This window comes from Dreissena polymorpha, chromosome 14 (genome assembly GCF_020536995.1).
Source record: "Dreissena polymorpha isolate Duluth1 chromosome 14, UMN_Dpol_1.0, whole genome shotgun sequence".
NCBI classification, from domain to species: domain Eukaryota; kingdom Metazoa; phylum Mollusca; class Bivalvia; order Myida; family Dreissenidae; genus Dreissena; species Dreissena polymorpha.
In genome coordinates, this window is record NC_068368.1 from 56,306,969 (window position 1) to 56,327,150 (window position 20,182).

The following is a 20,182-nucleotide window of genomic DNA, read 5'->3' on the forward strand; positions in this document are numbered from 1 at the left end:
CATGAATTTGTTGTACATACTGGCATAGACGTATTTCTTGATTATTTTTAAATTAGTAAACATAGTTTCACCAAAACAATAAAAGGCTGCCTTAAGTACGTATGATATATGCGATTAATTTCTTCAAATAATAATATCAATAGCCTGTAAAGCATTCATAGATATAAATAGACATAAACAGAAGTCGTTCGGCAAAGTTTTTTTTAAATAAGTACTGGCATTTAAAATAATAACTAAGAATCTAGCTTCATTCATCTCTTTTTACCAAACATTTACCGAACGGCCTAACTATAGTTATATGTCATTATAGCCGATTCCCACTCGTCAAACTTTTAGGGGAGGACTGCAATTTTAAATAAAGAATATTTACATGCGTGTTTTAACTGTTTGCTAATGAGAAATGATGGCTGTATCATTTGTATTTTTAATGTTGCTATTCGAACAAATTAAATAAAAAATGTCAACTGACTGAATTCTGAAAAATGTTTTAAGATGCATTAATTTAGATTGTTTTAATTCAGGCATATAGTATTATTATTATATGATTTGTTTATTATTGTAAAAAGTTAAATGTTAAATGAAAGAAGGATGTAGTTGTCAGCGATGCCTTGAAAGCTTATATAAAATCTTTAATTTTCTTCAAGCAGTTTTCGTTCTTATTTGCATATTTAACAGTTCAGATAATATTATATAACCAAAATTATCAAAGGACTTATAATACATGAAAAGCGTGAACGTACGTATAAGTAATGTTTATTAATATGATTAAACACGTTTAAAACTGAATGTGCATCGATTCACTCAAGCAAGTGTGTTTCACTGAAACTGACACGTATGATTGGTGATTTAGGATCGCAAACTTATGCTTCGTTCGTTTACATGACAGGTCTTCTAGTAAACTAATAGGCTTGTTAGCATTGGATAATATTAACAATCAACTGGGTTTATACTATTCCAGTAATATCCAATGTGGATAAAAGAAATCGTCATAGTTGAGATTTTGTCTGGTCACGGAGCCCTGTCTGGCTTGATGTTTATAAAAGATGGTTGTTCCACCGGCGAGCCAAGCAGCCCACCAACTAAATGTCCCAGTTGTAGCGATGGTTTGGTTGCACAGACTTAGTACCGCCAGGTCCACATTTGGCGGATTGTTCTCCATGAATACATACGGGTAGCTGTAACTGGAAATATGTCCTTGGTCAGAGAAAGCTTTCTTCACCCACGGGATGTCGTTTGAACAAATGATGAAAATTATATCGGGACCATATATAATACGCATAATGTCCATTGCTTTGAATACGTATTCCAACGGTGCGACCATAAATCCTCTCTGCACTAACACGGGACTAAGAAAGTCCCCTCGTCTAATATGCACACCAACGTACGTGACATTTGTAAATGACATGTTGATCTCCTGTTTGACTTTGATTGCGTTCAATATTTTTTCTGCATTTAACATAACAGTTGATTTGAATGTAAAATCCTTTTTGACAGTACTTTCAATCGTTTTAAAGTACTTCCATGATGCTAAATGAGCTTTAATTCGTAATTCACTATGATTATTAAAGTGGGTTAAAGTTTCGTCAAACATTCTAGTTTTATTCGATCTGACTACTTTCCAATGTGGCGGGACCTTTCCGAACTCAACCCTGTCGTTTTCAAACTTGAATGTGTCCCTCAGTTGATCACCTCCTTCAATTATAACTCTTTCAAACTTCATCATAGATGCCAGACCCAGCAGGGATGCATATTGAAACATCTGATTACCAAGGCGACCTCTGAGTTTTATTCCTAGAGCACCACCGTGTAGTTTATGAGTTGGTTTTGATTGCTCTATTTGGGACATTCGATATCCTGGCGATGATTCGTTCTGGTTACCAAGGCGACCTCTGAGTTGCAATCCAAGGGCCCCGCCGTATTGTTTAGGAGTTGGCTCGGATTGGTGCATTTCGTGCTTTCGGTAATCAAGCAAAAATACCTTCTTGTAGAATATATATAATAATATCAGCAGAAAACCAGTAGTTATACAGCACACTATGTTTGCTAGTTTGCGTGAGCCTGAAACGACACAATGTGGAATATTAAATGTGTAATTTACTCTGAAATCAGCGGATTTGCGATTACTCCCCCCTGCATTAGGGTTACAGGGTTAAGGCACAGCGGTACGGAACATTTGACAAAGGTCATCGGATAATTGGAAGTACCGACAGGTAGTAAATATATTATCTTTATAAACAAGTGCTAAGTCTGTAAAACGTGAAGATCCCGTGACTATATCGTGGGCGGTTTATTCTAAACTAGTATGGTTGATAAGTATTTATTAGACTCGGAGCAGAAAAAAGCACATGGTTTGTAAAAATATACATTTGACTTTTAAAAAAAATGCGGAAAAGTGATGGCTCGAGTTCTTGCCACAGCATTGATTTGAAGTTTGTAACTGTTTGACACTTTGCGTGCCTTTAAATATATAATATGTAACATGGTGTTAGTTCTTCAAATTTGCCTTAAACCTCTGTCGACCGTATCTTAACGCTGTAGCTATATCCTTGTGCAGGAATGGCTATGACATCATATTGTAAAACAACATCCGAAAAATTATCGTTCACAAATTTATGAAGAATATTTTATCGTTGAAGAAAAGATTCTGTCAAGTATTGTATTTATAAACTAAACCAGGAAATAAATTAACTGTTTCGAAATTTGCGAAACAACTGCCGTTACCTTACTTTTTGGAAAATAGCAGGCAGATGGCAAAAGAAAAAAACATATTGTTTAAACAAAACGTTGATATGTTGATATCTAATAAAATAACATCACTTTTTATTTGCATTTATTAATGCAATCAATATCATAATGTTTTTGTTTTCTTTCGAATATATAAAACGGAGGATTAAAAGTATTATTGATTTGTCAGTAAATACATTTAATGGCATTATCTAAAAACTGTGTTATCGACTCCCATGCAGTCTAGGTAAAGTACGCACATTATGGAGGCGTGGAATGTGGGTTACGCTTAGTTACATTCTGCTCCCAAAATAGGCATTTGCTTCAATGCGACAATGCTTTGTTTAAAGCAATATACTTTTCCGTGTTTGCGTACATAAATCAAATTGTTCTCTTATTCAGTTCTTACCTTATCTACCCGTGAACTGTACTTAAACAATGTATACATAATTCACAAATGATGTTTTTTTATTAATCAAATTGGTCTTCTTATAAGAATAGGTATTTAAGTTCTGTTTTATACCGGTATATTGCAAACAAATGTAAGAGTCTCACAAAGTGTTAACCGAGTCGTGATCTCACTGGACGAAATCTGCTTTAATTTCAATAAGGTCTGGTAACCAGCTATAACTATAGCTTAATATATGTTTTCTACTTCGCATAGGTTTAGGCATTGCCGTTGAACTTTTTTCTCGAAGTTTCTTCAATTAATTTTAAGCTTTTTTTCGTTTTAGAATTTCCTTGGGCACATTTAGTTTGAAACAAAACACGCTAACATTATATTTCTCGTGCAATAAAGAAAAAATAATCATCAGGAGAAGTAAGTTCTGTTAACATATGACAACTTTATCTGTTTAAGTTAAATGCTGTGCCATGTTTTTCTCAACTTGTGCAGAAAGATGATTGTTAAGTGCTACAGCAACTATTGCAAAGGTCTTACGATTCTATAAAAAAAATCCATGTTTGATTTAATAACATTATCAAACGATCTTGTAATGACAGTTTTTCTTTTTAATTCCTTAAACATTCAAATGCAAATAAGTTGAAAAAATATCAGAACACCACTAAACTTTCAACATGTTGTTGCCGCTCGATCGGTCATTGTCGGCTCGGTTACTAGTTAAATGTACCGCGGGTACTCTTTACTCTTTAAATATTTTGTAAAATGTCCTCTATATAACCAAAAATCATACTCAAAAAAGAAAGCTGGGGCAGGTTTTGTTTAATGAGAATTTTGTTCCGTATTCCGTAGCGCGTTTTCCGACATCGGATTTACCGATGGAATATAAAACTCGTGTACAGTCTTAATTGACCGAGTACGTTTAAGTATATTTTCCGTTTCCAGGGTACATTTAAGTAATACCCGAACCGACAATCGAGCGTTGTTGCCCAATCATTACGTACAAATGGGTCATTTAAACATGGGTTTTCTTGTTTAAAAAACGTGTTTAGGACGTACGCGGCAGTTTAGTTTCACGCAAATTTGTTTTACTCTTACACTGGTTGCGTAATATTATTATGCTTTTTCGGACAGTTGTTTAACGGGATGTATGTCAAACAGGGAATACTATCATGAAATAAAGTATGATGAAGCAACACAAATTGATAAACAATGTGTAGCTCCTAAACTACACAATACCAATCAACCATCATCCCTAAGACAACATATACCTTTTTTATGACGTTATTGTAACGGCGAGCATGTGTCTATTTATGGAAAAAAGTCGATACATCCTTACAATTGAAAATCTTTGTGTCGCAAGTAATACTTGTTTAAAACAGATAGCTTTCCTTAAATTAAGTGAATTGGTATTGAATCATCATATGTTTAAACATATATTTGATTACACATAAATAATGATTATATTCATTTAATGTTTTGCTTAAAAATAAATCGGAATACTTTTGTCATTTTCAATTTCTCAGAAAACAGGTTAAGATATCAACTTCCATGAAGTGTTGTTTGAGATCATTGAAATCCTGATGAATTAAAATCATTTATCCACGACGTCTGGACCATCTGCGGGCGGGGGTGCATCTTGATGCAGGTGCAAATAGATACATATGCAAATATAATTGATTTTTGCTCGCATATGTTTCCCCTCAGACCAATTTGATTAGAAAAATCAATTTGTTAGCAATTGATTAAAAGAAACATAAAATGTTTCTGCCTTTTTTGTAACACGTTGAACTTCTTAAGACGCGCCATGCAACAACGTGTACATATAGCATACGGGAACTTGATAAGGCTTGTGTTCTGGAATTAGAAACACCATTAAGTGCATTCTCAAATGTGATAAACTGTTGGAACTTAGCATTTATTGTTTGTCTGCGAGTTTTGTTTAGAATTGTTATTTTGAACAAACGGACCTAGTGACCAAGTTTTTTTTTATCTCTGTTTTCTTATTTAATGATAACCTATAAATGTGTTCAAGTTTGGATGAAATCTATTTGCGGGAAGGTATTTAAAGCGGGTATATACGATTTTGTCAAATATTTATGAATGTATATAAACTGTGTAAAAAACGTATTATATATATATTTCAATATAAATTAAAATAAAAGTTAAGAAGAACATATGTCGAAAAATGCGAAATAAGCCAGATATTTAATTCGCCAGCTTGTATACCATACATGTACGATGTGCATCTAAACTTAGTTTAACGGTTTATTTGAATTTCTGCAACGATATCTATTCATACGACACACGAACACTATCTCCGATCCTAATACAAAGACGAATGCTTCGGTTATTGTAGGAAAATATGTACGTCACTATCGGCCCGGGGCGCTAATTTGTCTATGCTGCATTTTATGAATTTCGGCTTTAATGTATAATTTTTCTTGCCTATTTTGTGTAATAGTAACATATTTTATCAATATATTACAATTAAACACATATAAAAAATCGTATATACCCGCTTTAAAGGTGAAATTGATAATTTTGTTATTTTATTTTATCCCAAAACGTATCAGTTGTTGATATCCATTTGATGTTTGAAATCAAATGTTAATCATATTTATATATATATATATACACAGAGAATTACGCTATTTCCAACAATTTTCTCACTTTTGTGCTCAATTAAATCCTTTAAGGAATATTTGTGAGATGAACCCTCACGTTGAAATAATCTTTTTATGTAAGACCCAATACAAAATAACAACACCAGTCACCCACGATTTTTATTTCATTTTTATATCAGCAAAAGATGGTTCTAACAAACTAAAAATCTATCAAATTCCTTATGTCAAAAGAAAATGTAAACTTCCGCGCACATCCTTCAAATGCATTCATTGCTTAAGAAAATGCGAGTCAATGTGGATTAAACAAATCAATATTAATGAAAGTAATATTACATTACAATCAAAAACTTATAGATTATTATAATTTCAAACAAGTATTATAGATAACGATGTTCATGTAGGTAGTGAACGGCTGTTTTACATGTACGTTACAATTGTCTTCTGCAACATCTTTTTTCACTTGAAAATATATTTGAAGTATGTAAAATATTTCATAAAAATGCAATACTTGTGTTGGATTGTGTTTTTATCGTACACGAACTGTGAACATAAAAATGTTTTGCATACATATGTTCGTAGCAATTTCAATAATCTGTTACTGCTATAAATATATCTATGCATACGCATGGAATGCCGTGAATTGGTCAAGTCTTGCCAAGAATTAAAACTCATTCCGTTGATATGCCCCTTTAAGTTTGTGTGTACGTCCTGTTTTAAGTTGGATACGTAATAAACCTAACTTTAATCATCTCGATACACATAATTAATAATATGTGCTTTTATTTAAATATATAGAGGATATTTGTTGGATTCGGTGGATTATCGATTTTAATTCACGAGTGATCATAGAAAATGATATTTTCACGAGTGGCGCAGCCACAAGTGAAAATATATATTTTCTATGATCACGAGTGAATAAAACTCGATAATCCACCGATTCCAACACATTTTCTTTTTATTTTATGCTTTTTTTCGCAGTTTATATATATTGTTAAAGAGTTTAACTAAAGAATTTCGCTGGGATAATGACGTCATTTCGTCAAAAAAAAATGACGTCATTTCACAGTAAACAATGAAAATTATCGATAATTTTCACTGATAATTTTCACTGTTTGAAACAGTGAAATTATCAGTTTTAATTCACTGATATTTCTCTATAAACCACCGGAAAGCATAAAATTAAAATCTGCATGTGCATATGCAAACAGTAATACATTGAATATGTCAAGCCAAGAATTACAATTAAATTACGTTGATATGCCCCTTTACATGTGCATGTATTCTATACATTTTTTTTGTTTTCTTTTGTTAGAGAGGGGGGTGGGGGTGTCTGTATAATCCTAGTTCTACCAATTTTGCTTCACATAATTTGTGTTTTCATTTAAATTAAAACCTACTTTTGCATTGGCATACCGCAATATTTGGTCAAGAATTACTATTAATATCGCCGTATTGCCCATTTAAATGAATGATATACATCTTGTTTTCAGTTGGATGCTCTTTTTACCTACTTTTACTTATCTCTCTACACATAATGCATGATTTCATCTACATTTTGATCTACATTTTCATTGGCATATTTCAATACATATTCAAGTATGTGTTTTGACCTGATTTTTTTAAGTGTATTTTACTTCATGCAGTAAAACTTCTGTTGTGAACAAACGACCCCGTTGACCTATGTTCTTCTTTTTATATCTTTATAAGGTTATAACTCATAAAACATTTAGGTAAATTTGGACAAAATATAGAAACAGGAAAGCATGTAAAAACCAAACATGACTTGTAAGCATTGTATTAATTTTCATGTGTGAAATTTTGTTGTTTTTGTTTTTGTTTAAAAATTGATAAAAACATGAATCAATCGATCATGTTTAAAAAAAATTAACGTGTTGTCAAATTAAATCAGTATTATATATTTTGTGAGAAATATAGGTTGTTTTCAACAGTTTTCTTATTAATTTATTCAAGTTGTTATGTTATTACCTTATTGGTGAATTGAATTGTAATAAAAAAAAGTTAGAACACTGGTAACCCACCATGTTTGTTCTTTTCTATTTACAACAGATGGTTCTAGCTCAATACCGAAAATTATCAAATTCTAGATAAACCAAAAATTTCATTAAAACGGCAGCATACGCCCTTTATAATACAATTAACAGAAAGCATGAAATACCTTTAGTTTTACACGCCAACTCTAGTCTCATGATTATATCCATAATATGTCACTTTATGATCTAAATTTCTACTCAGTTTACTAGTACATCGATTTGACGATTTGACTGTATTGAATTATTGCACGGACTCTAGATTACACGGATAAGAAACGGGACCGTAACGCCAAATATCTTGTTGTGTCTAAGTCACGTGACCGTGTCGTAACTATCGATCTTTTATCGAAGCGCCGAGGTTTGTGCGTTCAGTAAGCGGAACGTTTCCGGTTTTCTGTTTATTAATAGAACGCAGTCTGTTGAACGACCCGTTCGATTGCAACAGTTTCAAGATGGCGGAGCGTATCGCATTACTGTCGTTTTTACTCGATGAATTCGCCGATAATTCGGAAATAGAACAGATTCAGATAAATAACTCGATTGCATATGATCATATTCAAGTCATACCAGGTATTTATGTGTATTTATGTGTACTATTTTGTTAAATTGTGTAAAACTATGGGATTATAATGCTGATCATCGTTAAAGTTATTGTTATGCAAGTATATTTTGTCAACATATTCAGGCTATTGTTTAAAATGGCAATGAACAAGTAATGTTCCGAATCCGTTATTCATTGTTCAATCTTGTTAAAGCTGATGTAGACCCAAACATATATATTAATATAAGCGTTTTCTTTATACAAATAAATAAGTTTCTGGGTGGCAGACGTTTCTCCCCCAAGACGTTTCCTCCCCAGACGTTTCACCCCCAAAATGGGGGTGAAACGTCTGCATAATATGTAAATGTATATTAGCAACAGTTATTTGAAATAAAGTGAAAATAAAGTATTAGTATTTTAATTTAGTGCATTTTATGTGTAAAAAAATGATGTTAAATGAGTCCTGACTAATTGAAATATTAATTAATGATTTTATATGGTTGTTTAGGAAAGCCTCTAACAAATTTAATACTTGATTTTATAAGTGCCTTAAATTGTTCTTGCATTAATTAAGCTCATTGAAAAATTGAGTAAAATGAAAGCTTTGATGTTCTTTGATGGTCATTTTAAATGGAAAAGTATGTTACAAATTAAAATAATTATAACTATTGTATTAATCAATTGAGTAAAAGCACACCTTTGATGTTCTTTGATGGTCATTGTTAGTGGAATGGTATGCTACAAATTAAACAATTATAACTATTGTATAAATCAATTGAGTAAACAAACACCTTTTTTTTGATGATCATTTTAAGTGGAATGGTATGTTACAAAGTAAAGAATTACTATTATTGAATTAATGAATTCATGTTGCTACAAACAAATCTATAATTTAAGTTTAATAAGATATTTTCCATTACTTGTTCATTAACAGTGATTGAATTTTTTTTAATAAAACATCTTTGTGCTTCTCGTGAAAATTTAACAAAATGTCACTTGCGCTACTTTTTACATTCAGAAAATGACATGCGTTTGTTATGTCAATTTCGAAAATTGGATAAAAACATTATTTTTACCAAAAAGGTTGACTTAATATTTTATCAGTTGATGTATGTCACCTTAATAAACACAAAATTGGAAAAAAGTAAAAATGTATACAAATGTCAGTTACATGACTTATTACATTCAGTAGGCGATGTTTTAATTATAATTTGTAAAATTAGATAAATACAACATATAAAACTGCATATTATGCACTTTTGATAAAACACAATTTATTCCCAAATTGATGTTTTATTCCCAATTCACATAATGCAGTGTTATAATGAAAATAAGCCATAAGTTATGATTTTTAAGAATGAATAATAACTATAACATATTTTTATTTTGAGTAAATAAAGTTGTTATATGACATTAAAATTATAATTTATTACAGCCAATATTGAATTGTAGTTCTCAAAAATAATTTTGATAAATAACTATCAGTGTGTCATAGATCTTTATTAATACCATTTACCTTCCAATTTAAAAATTAATTTAATTTGGAGCCAAAAAAATGTGACAGCATTTTCATCATTTGGCTAATATTAAATAACAACCACACCTACCATTATACAAGATATTAGGCACTTAGGGTGCAATAAACAAGCATTGATTAGATTAGCAAGTGTAGTACAACAGATAACAGCTAGATTATGGGTGCAATATACAGGCCCTTTAATCAGCATTGATGAGATTAGGTGACAGGGGGATTAGATGAGATTAGCACATTATTATGCAAAAAAAAAACGTTTTTAAATAGTTTATCACTGTATTAAATACTATTAATGAATAGATTTGATTTGACTTAATTGATAGTTTTATATATGGAACAGAACAGAACAGATAGTTTATTCATATAACTTGAACATTTACAGTTCATCGTTACATATACAAAACTGACAATATAATAAGCAATAAGCACATGCATAGTAATGCGAAAGTGACCAAACTAGTACATTAAAAGGTGTTAAATATAATATACAATTAGTTTGTTTAACAGTATACAATTTATGAAATATTTTATTATTCGTACATAGCGATTTATATATAATGGGTATCGCCCTAGTTCCCCGTATACAGCTGAATTAGCGGTACTCATTTTGACACCCAGTATTCGTTTAAAAAATCTTCTGTGAACTCTTCGCAATAAAAGAAATCCGACAACGTCCCCATATGTCTTACACATAATTTCACTTCATCATACATAGACCGAATAGAACACTGGTAACCCACCATGTTTGTTCTTTTCTATTTACAACAGATGGTTCTAGCTCAATACCAAAAATTATCAAATTCTAGATAAACCAAAAATTTCATTAAAACGGCAGCATACGCCCTTTATAATACAATTAACAGAAAGCATGAAATACCTTTAGTTTTACACGCCAACTCTAGTCTCATGATTATATCCATAATATGTCACTTTATGATCTAAATTTCTACTCAGTTTACTAGTACATCGATTTGACGATTTGACTGTATTGAATTATAGCACGGACTCTAGATTACACGGATAAGAAACGGGACCGTAACGCCAAATATCTTGTTGTGTCTAAGTCACGTGACCGTGTCGTAACTATCGATCTTTTATCGAAGCGCCGAGGTTTGTGCGTTCAGTAAGCGGAACGTTTCCGGTTTTCTGTTTATTAATAGAACGCAGTCTGTTGAACGACCCGTTCGAATGCAACAGTTTCAAAATGGGGGTGAAACGTCTGCATAATATGTAAATGTATATTAGCAACAGTTATTTGTAATAAAGTGAAAATAAAGTATTAGTATTTTAATTGAGTGCATTTTATGTGTAAAAAAATGATGTTAGTTGAGTCCTGACTAATTGAAATATTAATTAATGATTTTATATGGTTGTTTAGGAAAGCCTCTAACAAATTTAATTCTTGATTTTATAAGTGCCTTAAATTGTTCTTGCATTAATTAAGCTCATTGAAAAATTGAGTAAAATGAAAGCTTTGATGTTCTTTGATGGTCATTTTAAATGGAAAAGTATGTTACAAATTAAAATAATTATAACTATTGTATTAATCAATTGAGCAAAAGCACACCTTTGATGTTCTTTGATGGTCATTGATGGTCATTGTAAGTGGAATGGTATGCTACAAATTAAACAATTATAACTATTGTATAAATCAATTGAGTAAACAAACACCTTTTTTTGATGATCATTTTAAGTGAAATGGTATGTTACAAAGTAAAGAATTACTATTATTGAATTAAAGAATTCATGTTGCTACAAACAAATCTATAATTTAAGTTTAATAAGATATTTTCCATTACTTGTTCAATAACAGTGATTGAATTTTTTTTAATAAAACATCTTTGTGCTTCTCGTGAAAATTTAACAAAATGTCACTTACGCTACTTTTTACATTCAGAAAATGACATGCGTTTGTTATGTCAATTTCGAAAATTGGATAAAAACATTATTTTTACCAAAAAGGTTGACTTAATATTTTATCAGTTGATGTATGTCACCTTAATAAACACAAAATTGGAAAAAAGTAAAAATGTATAAAATGTATAAAAATGTCAGTTACATGACTTATTACATTCAGTAGGCGATATGTTTTAATTATAATTTGTAAAATTAGATAAATACAACATATAAAACTGCATATTATGCACTTTTGATAAAACACAATTTATTCCCAAATTGATGTTTTATTCCCAATTCACATAATGCAGTGTTATAATGAAAATAAGCCATAAGTTATGATTTTTAAGAATGAATAATAACTATAACATATTTTTATTTTGAGTAAATAAAGTTGTTATATGACATTAAAATTATAATTTATTACAGCCAATATTGAATTGTAGTTCTCAAAAATAATTTTGATAAATAACTATCAGTGTGTCATAGATCTTTATTAATACCATTTACCTTCCAATTTAAAAATTAATTTAATTTGAAGCCAAAAAAATGTGACAGCATTTTCATCATTTGGCTAATATTAAATAACAACCACACCTACCATTATACAAGATATTAGGCACTTAGGGTGCAATAAACAAGCATTGATTAGATTAGCAAGTGTAGTACAACAGATAACAGCTAGATTATGGGTGCAATATACAGGCCCTTTAATCAGCATTGATGAGATTAGGTGACAGGGGGATTAGATGAGATTAGCACATTATTATGCAAAAAAAAACGTTTTTAAATAGTTTATCACTGTATTAAATACTATTAATGAATAGATTTGATTTGACTTAATTGATAGTTTTATATATGGAACAGAACAGAACAGATAGTTTATTCATATAACTTGAACATTTACAGTTCATCGTTACATATACAAAACTGACAATATAATAAGCAATGAGCACATGCATAGTAATGCGAAAGTGACCAAACTAGTACATTAAAAGGTGTTAAATATAATATACAATTAGTTTGTTTAACAGTATACAATTTATGAAATATTTTATTATTCGTACATAGCGATTTATATATAATGGGTATCGCCCTAGTTCCCCGTATACAGCTGAATTAGCGGTACTCATTTTGACACCCAGTATTCGTTTAAAAAATCTTCTGTGAACTCTTCGCAATAAAAGAAATCCGACAACGTCCCCATATGTCTTACACATAATTTCACTTCATCATACATAGACCGAATAGAACACTGGTAACCCACCATGTTTGTTCTTTTCTATTTACAACAGATGGTTCTAGCTCAATACCAAAAATTATCAAATTCTAGATAAACCAAAAATTTCATTAAAACGGCAGCATACGCCCTTTATAATACAATTAACAGAAAGCATGAAATACCTTTAGTTTTACACGCCAACTCTAGTCTCATGATTATATCCATAATATGTCACTTTATGATCTAAATTTCTACTCAGTTTACTAGTACATCGATTTGACGATTTGACTGTATTGAATTATAGCACGGACTCTAGATTACACGGATAAGAAACGGGACCGTAACGCCAAATATCTTGTTGTGTCTAAGTCACGTGACCGTGTCGTAACTATCGATCTTTTATCGAAGCGCCGAGGTTTGTGCGTTCAGTAAGCGGAACGTTTCCGGTTTTCTGTTTATTAATAGAACGCAGTCTGTTGAACGACCCGTTCGATTGCAACAGTTTCAAAATGGGGGTGAAACGTCTGCATAATATGTAAATGTATATTAGCAACAGTTATTTGTAATAAAGTGAAAATAAAGTATTAGTATTTTAATTGAGTGCATTTTATGTGTAAAAAAATGATGTTAGTTGAGTCCTGACTAATTGAAATATTAATTAATGATTTTATATGGTTGTTTAGGAAAGCCTCTAACAAATTTAATACTTGATTTTATAAGTGCCTTAAATTGTTCTTGCATTAATTAAGCTCATTGAAAAATTGAGTAAAATGAAAGCTTTGATGTTCTTTGATGGTCATTTTAAATGGAAAAGTATGTTACAAATTAAAATAATTATAACTATTGTATTAATCAATTGAGTAAAAGCACACCTTTGATGTTCTTTGATGGTCATTGATGGTCATTGTAAGTGGAATGGTATGCTACAAATTAAACAATTATAACTATTGTATAAATCAATTGAGTAAACAAACACCTTTTTTTGATGATCATTTTAAGTGAAATGGTATGTTACAAAGTAAAGAATTACTATTATTGAATTAAAGAATTCATGTTGCTACAAACAAATCTATAATTTAAGTTTAATAAGATATTTTCCATTACTTGTTCATTAACAGTGATTGAATTTTTTTTAATAAAACATCTTTGTGCTTCTCGTGAAAATTTAACAAAATGTCACTTACGCTACTTTTTACATTCAGAAAATGACATGCGTTTGTTATGTCAATTTCGAAAATTGGATAAAAACATTATTTTTACCAAAAAGGTTGACTTAATATTTTATCAGTTGATGTATGTCACCTTAATAAACACAAAATTGGAAAAAAGTAAAAATGTATAAAATGTATAAAAATGTCAGTTACATGACTTATTACATTCAGTAGGCGATATGTTTTAATTATAATTTGTAAAATTAGATAAATACAACATATAAAACTGCATATTATGCACTTTTGATAAAACACAATTTATTCCCAAATTGATGTTTTATTCCCAATTCACATAATGCAGTGTTATAATGAAAATAAGCCATAAGTTATGATTTTTAAGAATGAATAATAACTATAACATATTTTTATTTTGAGTAAATAAAGTTGTTATATGACATTAAAATTATAATTTATTACAGCCAATATTGAATTGTAGTTCTCAAAAATAATTTTGATAAATAACTATCAGTGTGTCATAGATCTTTATTAATACCATTTACCTTCCAATTTAAAAATTAATTTAATTTGAAGCCAAAAAAATGTGACAGCATTTTCATCATTTGGCTAATATTAAATAACAACCACACCTACCATTATACAAGATATTAGGCACTTAGGGTGCAATAAACAAGCATTGATTAGATTAGCAAGTGTAGTACAACAGATAACAGCTAGATTATGGGTGCAATATACAGGCCCTTTAATCAGCATTGATGAGATTAGGTGACAGGGGGATTAGATGAGATTAGCACATTATTATGCAAAAAAAAACGTTTTTAAATAGTTTATCACTGTATTAAATACTATTAATGAATAGATTTGATTTGACTTAATTGATAGTTTTATATATGGAACAGAACAGAACAGATAGTTTATTCATATAACTTGAACATTTACAGTTCATCGTTACATATACAAAACTGACAATATAATAAGCAATAAGCACATGCATAGTAATGCGAAAGTGACCAAACTAGTACATTAAAAGGTGTTAAATATAATATACAATTAGTTTGTTTAACAGTATACAATTTATGAAATATTTTATTATTCGTACATAGCGATTTATATATAATGGGTATCGCCCTAGTTCCCCGTATACAGCTGAATTAGCGGTACTCATTTTGACACCCAGTATTCGTTTAAAAAATCTTCTGTGAACTCTTCGCAATAAAAGAAATCCGACAACGTCCCCATATGTCTTACACATAATTTCACTTCATCATACATAGACCGAATAGAACACTGGTAACCCACCATGTTTGTTCTTTTCTATTTACAACAGATGGTTCTAGCTCAATACCAAAAATTATCAAATTCTAGATAAACCAAAAATTTCATTAAAACGGCAGCATACGCCCTTTATAATACAATTAACAGAAAGCATGAAATACCTTTAGTTTTACACGCCAACTCTAGTCTCATGATTATATCCATAATATGTCACTTTATGATCTAAATTTCTACTCAGTTTACTAGTACATCGATTTGACGATTTGACTGTATTGAATTATAGCACGGACTCTAGATTACACGGATAAGAAACGGGACCGTAACGCCAAATATCTTGTTGTGTCTAAGTCACGTGACCGTGTCGTAACTATCGATCTTTTATCGAAGCGCCGAGGTTTGTGCGTTCAGTAAGCGGAACGTTTCCGGTTTTCTGTTTATTAATAGAACGCAGTCTGTTGAACGACCCGTTCGATTGCAACAGTTTCAAAATGGGGGTGAAACGTCTGCATAATATGTAAATGTATATTAGCAACAGTTATTTGTAATAAAGTGAAAATAAAGTATTAGTATTTTAATTGAGTGCATTTTATGTGTAAAAAAATGATGTTAGTTGAGTCCTGACTAATTGAAATATTAATTAATGATTTTATATGGTTGTTTAGGAAAGCCTCTAACAAATTTAATACTTGATTTTATAAGTGCCTTAAATTGTTCTTGCATTAATTAAGCTCATTGAAAAATTGAGTAAAATGAAAGCTTTGATGTTCTTTGATGGTCATTTTAAATGGAAAAGTATGTTACAAATTAAAATAATTATAACTATTGTATTAATCAATTGAGTAAAAGCACACCTTTGATGTTCTTTGATGGTCATTGATGGTCATTGTAAGTGGAATGGTATGCTACAAATTAAACAATTATAACTATTGTATAAATCAATTGAGTAAACAAACACCTTTTTTTGATGATCATTTTAAGTGAAATGGTATGTTACAAAGTAAAGAATTACTATTATTGAATTAAAGAATTCATGTTGCTACAAACAAATCTATAATTTAAGTTTAATAAGATATTTTCCATTACTTGTTCATTAACAGTGATTGAATTTTTTTTAATAAAACATCTTTGTGCTTCTCGTGAAAATTTAACAAAATGTCACTTACGCTACTTTTTACATTCAGAAAATGACATGCGTTTGTTATGTCAATTTCGAAAATTGGATAAAAACATTATTTTTACCAAAAAGGTTGACTTAATATTTTATCAGTTGATGTATGTCACCTTAATAAACACAAAATTGGAAAAAAGTAAAAATGTATAAAATGTATAAAAATGTCAGTTACATGACTTATTACATTCAGTAGGCGATATGTTTTAATTATAATTTGTAAAATTAGATAAATACAACATATAAAACTGCATATTATGCACTTTTGATAAAACACAATTTATTCCCAAATTGATGTTTTATTCCCAATTCACATAATGCAGTGTTATAATGAAAATAAGCCATAAGTTATGATTTTTAAGAATGAATAATAACTATAACATATTTTTATTTTGAGTAAATAAAGTTGTTATATGACATTAAAATTATAATTTATTACAGCCAATATTGAATTGTAGTTCTCAAAAATAATTTTGATAAATAACTATCAGTGTGTCATAGATCTTTATTAATACCATTTACCTTCCAATTTAAAAATTAATTTAATTTGAAGCCAAAAAAATGTGACAGCATTTTCATCATTTGGCTAATATTAAATAACAACCACACCTACCATTATACAAGATATTAGGCACTTAGGGTGCAATAAACAAGCATTGATTAGATTAGCAAGTGTAGTACAACAGATAACAGCTAGATTATGGGTGCAATATACAGGCCCTTTAATCAGCATTGATGAGATTAGGTGACAGGGGGATTAGATGAGATTAGCACATTATTATGCAAAAAAAAACGTTTTTAAATAGTTTATCACTGTATTAAATACTATTAATGAATAGATTTGATTTGACTTAATTGATAGTTTTATATATGGAACAGAACAGAACAGATAGTTTATTCATATAACTTGAACATTTACAGTTCATCGTTACATATACAAAACTGACAATATAATAAGCAATAAGCACATGCATAGTAATGCGAAAGTGACCAAACTAGTACATTAAAAGGTGTTAAATATAATATACAATTAGTTTGTTTAACAGTATACAATTTATGAAATATTTTATTATTCGTACATAGCGATTTATATATAATGGGTATCGCCCTAGTTCCCCGTATACAGCTGAATTAGCGGTACTCATTTTGACACCCAGTATTCGTTTAAAAAATCTTCTGTGAACTCTTCGCAATAAAAGAAATCCGACAACGTCCCCATATGTCTTACACATAATTTCACTTCATCATACATAGACCGAATAGAACACTGGTAACCCACCATGTTTGTTCTTTTCTATTTACAACAGATGGTTCTAGCTCAATACCAAAAATTATCAAATTCTAGATAAACCAAAAATTTCATTAAAACGGCAGCATACGCCCTTTATAATACAATTAACAGAAAGCATGAAATACCTTTAGTTTTACACGCCAACTCTAGTCTCATGATTATATCCATAATATGTCACTTTATGATCTAAATTTCTACTCAGTTTACTAGTACATCGATTTGACGATTTGACTGTATTGAATTATAGCACGGACTCTAGATTACACGGATAAGAAACGGGACCGTAACGCCAAATATCTTGTTGTGTCTAAGTCACGTGACCGTGTCGTAACTATCGATCTTTTATCGAAGCGCCGAGGTTTGTGCGTTCAGTAAGCGGAACGTTTCCGGTTTTCTGTTTATTAATAGAACGCAGTCTGTTGAACGACCCGTTCGATTGCAACAGTTTCAAAATGGGGGTGAAACGTCTGCATAATATGTAAATGTATATTAGCAACAGTTATTTGTAATAAAGTGAAAATAAAGTATTAGTATTTTAATTGAGTGCATTTTATGTGTAAAAAAATGATGTTAGTTGAGTCCTGACTAATTGAAATATTAATTAATGATTTTATATGGTTGTTTAGGAAAGCCTCTAACAAATTTAATACTTGATTTTATAAGTGCCTTAAATTGTTCTTGCATTAATTAAGCTCATTGAAAAATTGAGTAAAATGAAAGCTTTGATGTTCTTTGATGGTCATTTTAAATGGAAAAGTATGTTACAAATTAAAATAATTATAACTATTGTATTAATCAATTGAGTAAAAGCACACCTTTGATGTTCTTTGATGGTCATTGATGGTCATTGTAAGTGGAATGGTATGCTACAAATTAAACAATTATAACTATTGTATAAATCAATTGAGTAAACAAACACCTTTTTTTGATGATCATTTTAAGTGAAATGGTATGTTACAAAGTAAAGAATTACTATTATTGAATTAAAGAATTCATGTTGCTACAAACAAATCTATAATTTAAGTTTAATAAGATATTTTCCATTACTTGTTCATTAACAGTGATTGAATTTTTTTTAATAAAACATCTTTGTGCTTCTCGTGAAAATTTAACAAAATGTCACTTACGCTACTTTTTACATTCAGAAAATGACATGCGTTTGTTATGTCAATTTCGAAAATTGGATAAAAACATTATTTTTACCAAAAAGGTTGACTTAATATTTTATCAGTTGATGTATGTCACCTTAATAAACACAAAATTGGAAAAAAGTAAAAATGTATAAAATGTATAAAAATGTCAGTTACATGACTTATTACATTCAGTAGGCGATATGTTTTAATTATAATTTGTAAAATTAGATAAATACAACATATAAAACTGCATATTATGCACTTTTGATAAAACACAATTTATTCCCAAATTGATGTTTTATTCCCAATTCACATAATGCAGTGTTATAATGAAAATAAGCCATAAGTTATGATTTTTAAGAATGAATAATAACTATAACATATTTTTATTTTGAGTAAATAAAGTTGTTATATGACATTAAAATTATAATTTATTACAGCCAATATTGAATTGTAGTTCTCAAAAATAATTTTGATAAATAACTATCAGTGTGTCATAGATCTTTATTAATACCATTTACCTTCCAATTTAAAAATTAATTTAATTTGAAGCCAAAAAAATGTGACAGCATTTTCATCATTTGGCTAATATTAAATAACAACCACACCTACCATTATACAAGATATTAGGCACTTAGGGTGCAATAAACAAGCATTGATTAGATTAGCAAGTGTAGTACAACAGATAACAGCTAGATTATGGGTGCAATATACAGGCCCTTTAATCAGCATTGATGAGATTAGGTGACAGGGGGATTAGATGAGATTAGCACATTATTATGCAAAAAAAAACGTTTTTAAATAGTTTATCACTGTATTAAATACTATTAATGAATAGATTTGATTTGACTTAATTGATAGTTTTATATATGGAACAGAACAGAACAGATAGTTTATTCATATAACTTGAACATTTACAGTTCATCGTTACATATACAAAACTGACAATATAATAAGCAATAAGCACATGCATAGTAATGCGAAAGTGACCAAACTAGTACATTAAAAGGTGTTAAATATAATATACAATTAGTTTGTTTAACAGTATACAATTTATGAAATATTTTATTATTCGTACATAGCGATTTATATATAATGGGTATCGCCCTAGTTCCCCGTATACAGCTGAATTAGCGGTACTCATTTTGACA

The 20,182-nt window shown here is 29.9% G+C and overlaps 1 protein-coding gene across 10 annotated transcripts in view; it reads right to left on the reverse strand.

Moving 5' to 3' along the window:
- Window positions 1-700: 700 nt before the first annotated feature.
- The window catches only part of LOC127856929 (galactoside 2-alpha-L-fucosyltransferase SEC1-like), a 29,694-nt gene continuing 10,212 nt past the window's right edge, over window positions 701-20,182 (reverse strand). For 5 of the 10 annotated variants that reach the window (XM_052393144.1, XM_052393143.1, XM_052393142.1 and 2 more), the window contains exon 2: window positions 701-2,058. In XM_052393144.1, the coding sequence (XP_052249104.1) occupies window positions 950-2,058 (1,109 nt within the window). In that variant the 3' untranslated portion in view covers window positions 701-949. Of the gene's footprint in view, window positions 2,059-7,927; window positions 8,180-10,754; window positions 10,913-13,177; window positions 13,336-15,600; window positions 15,759-18,023; window positions 18,182-20,182 lie in introns of those variants that run through there. The other 5 variants (XM_052393139.1, XM_052393138.1, XM_052393137.1 and 2 more) reach the window with 5 other exon arrangements.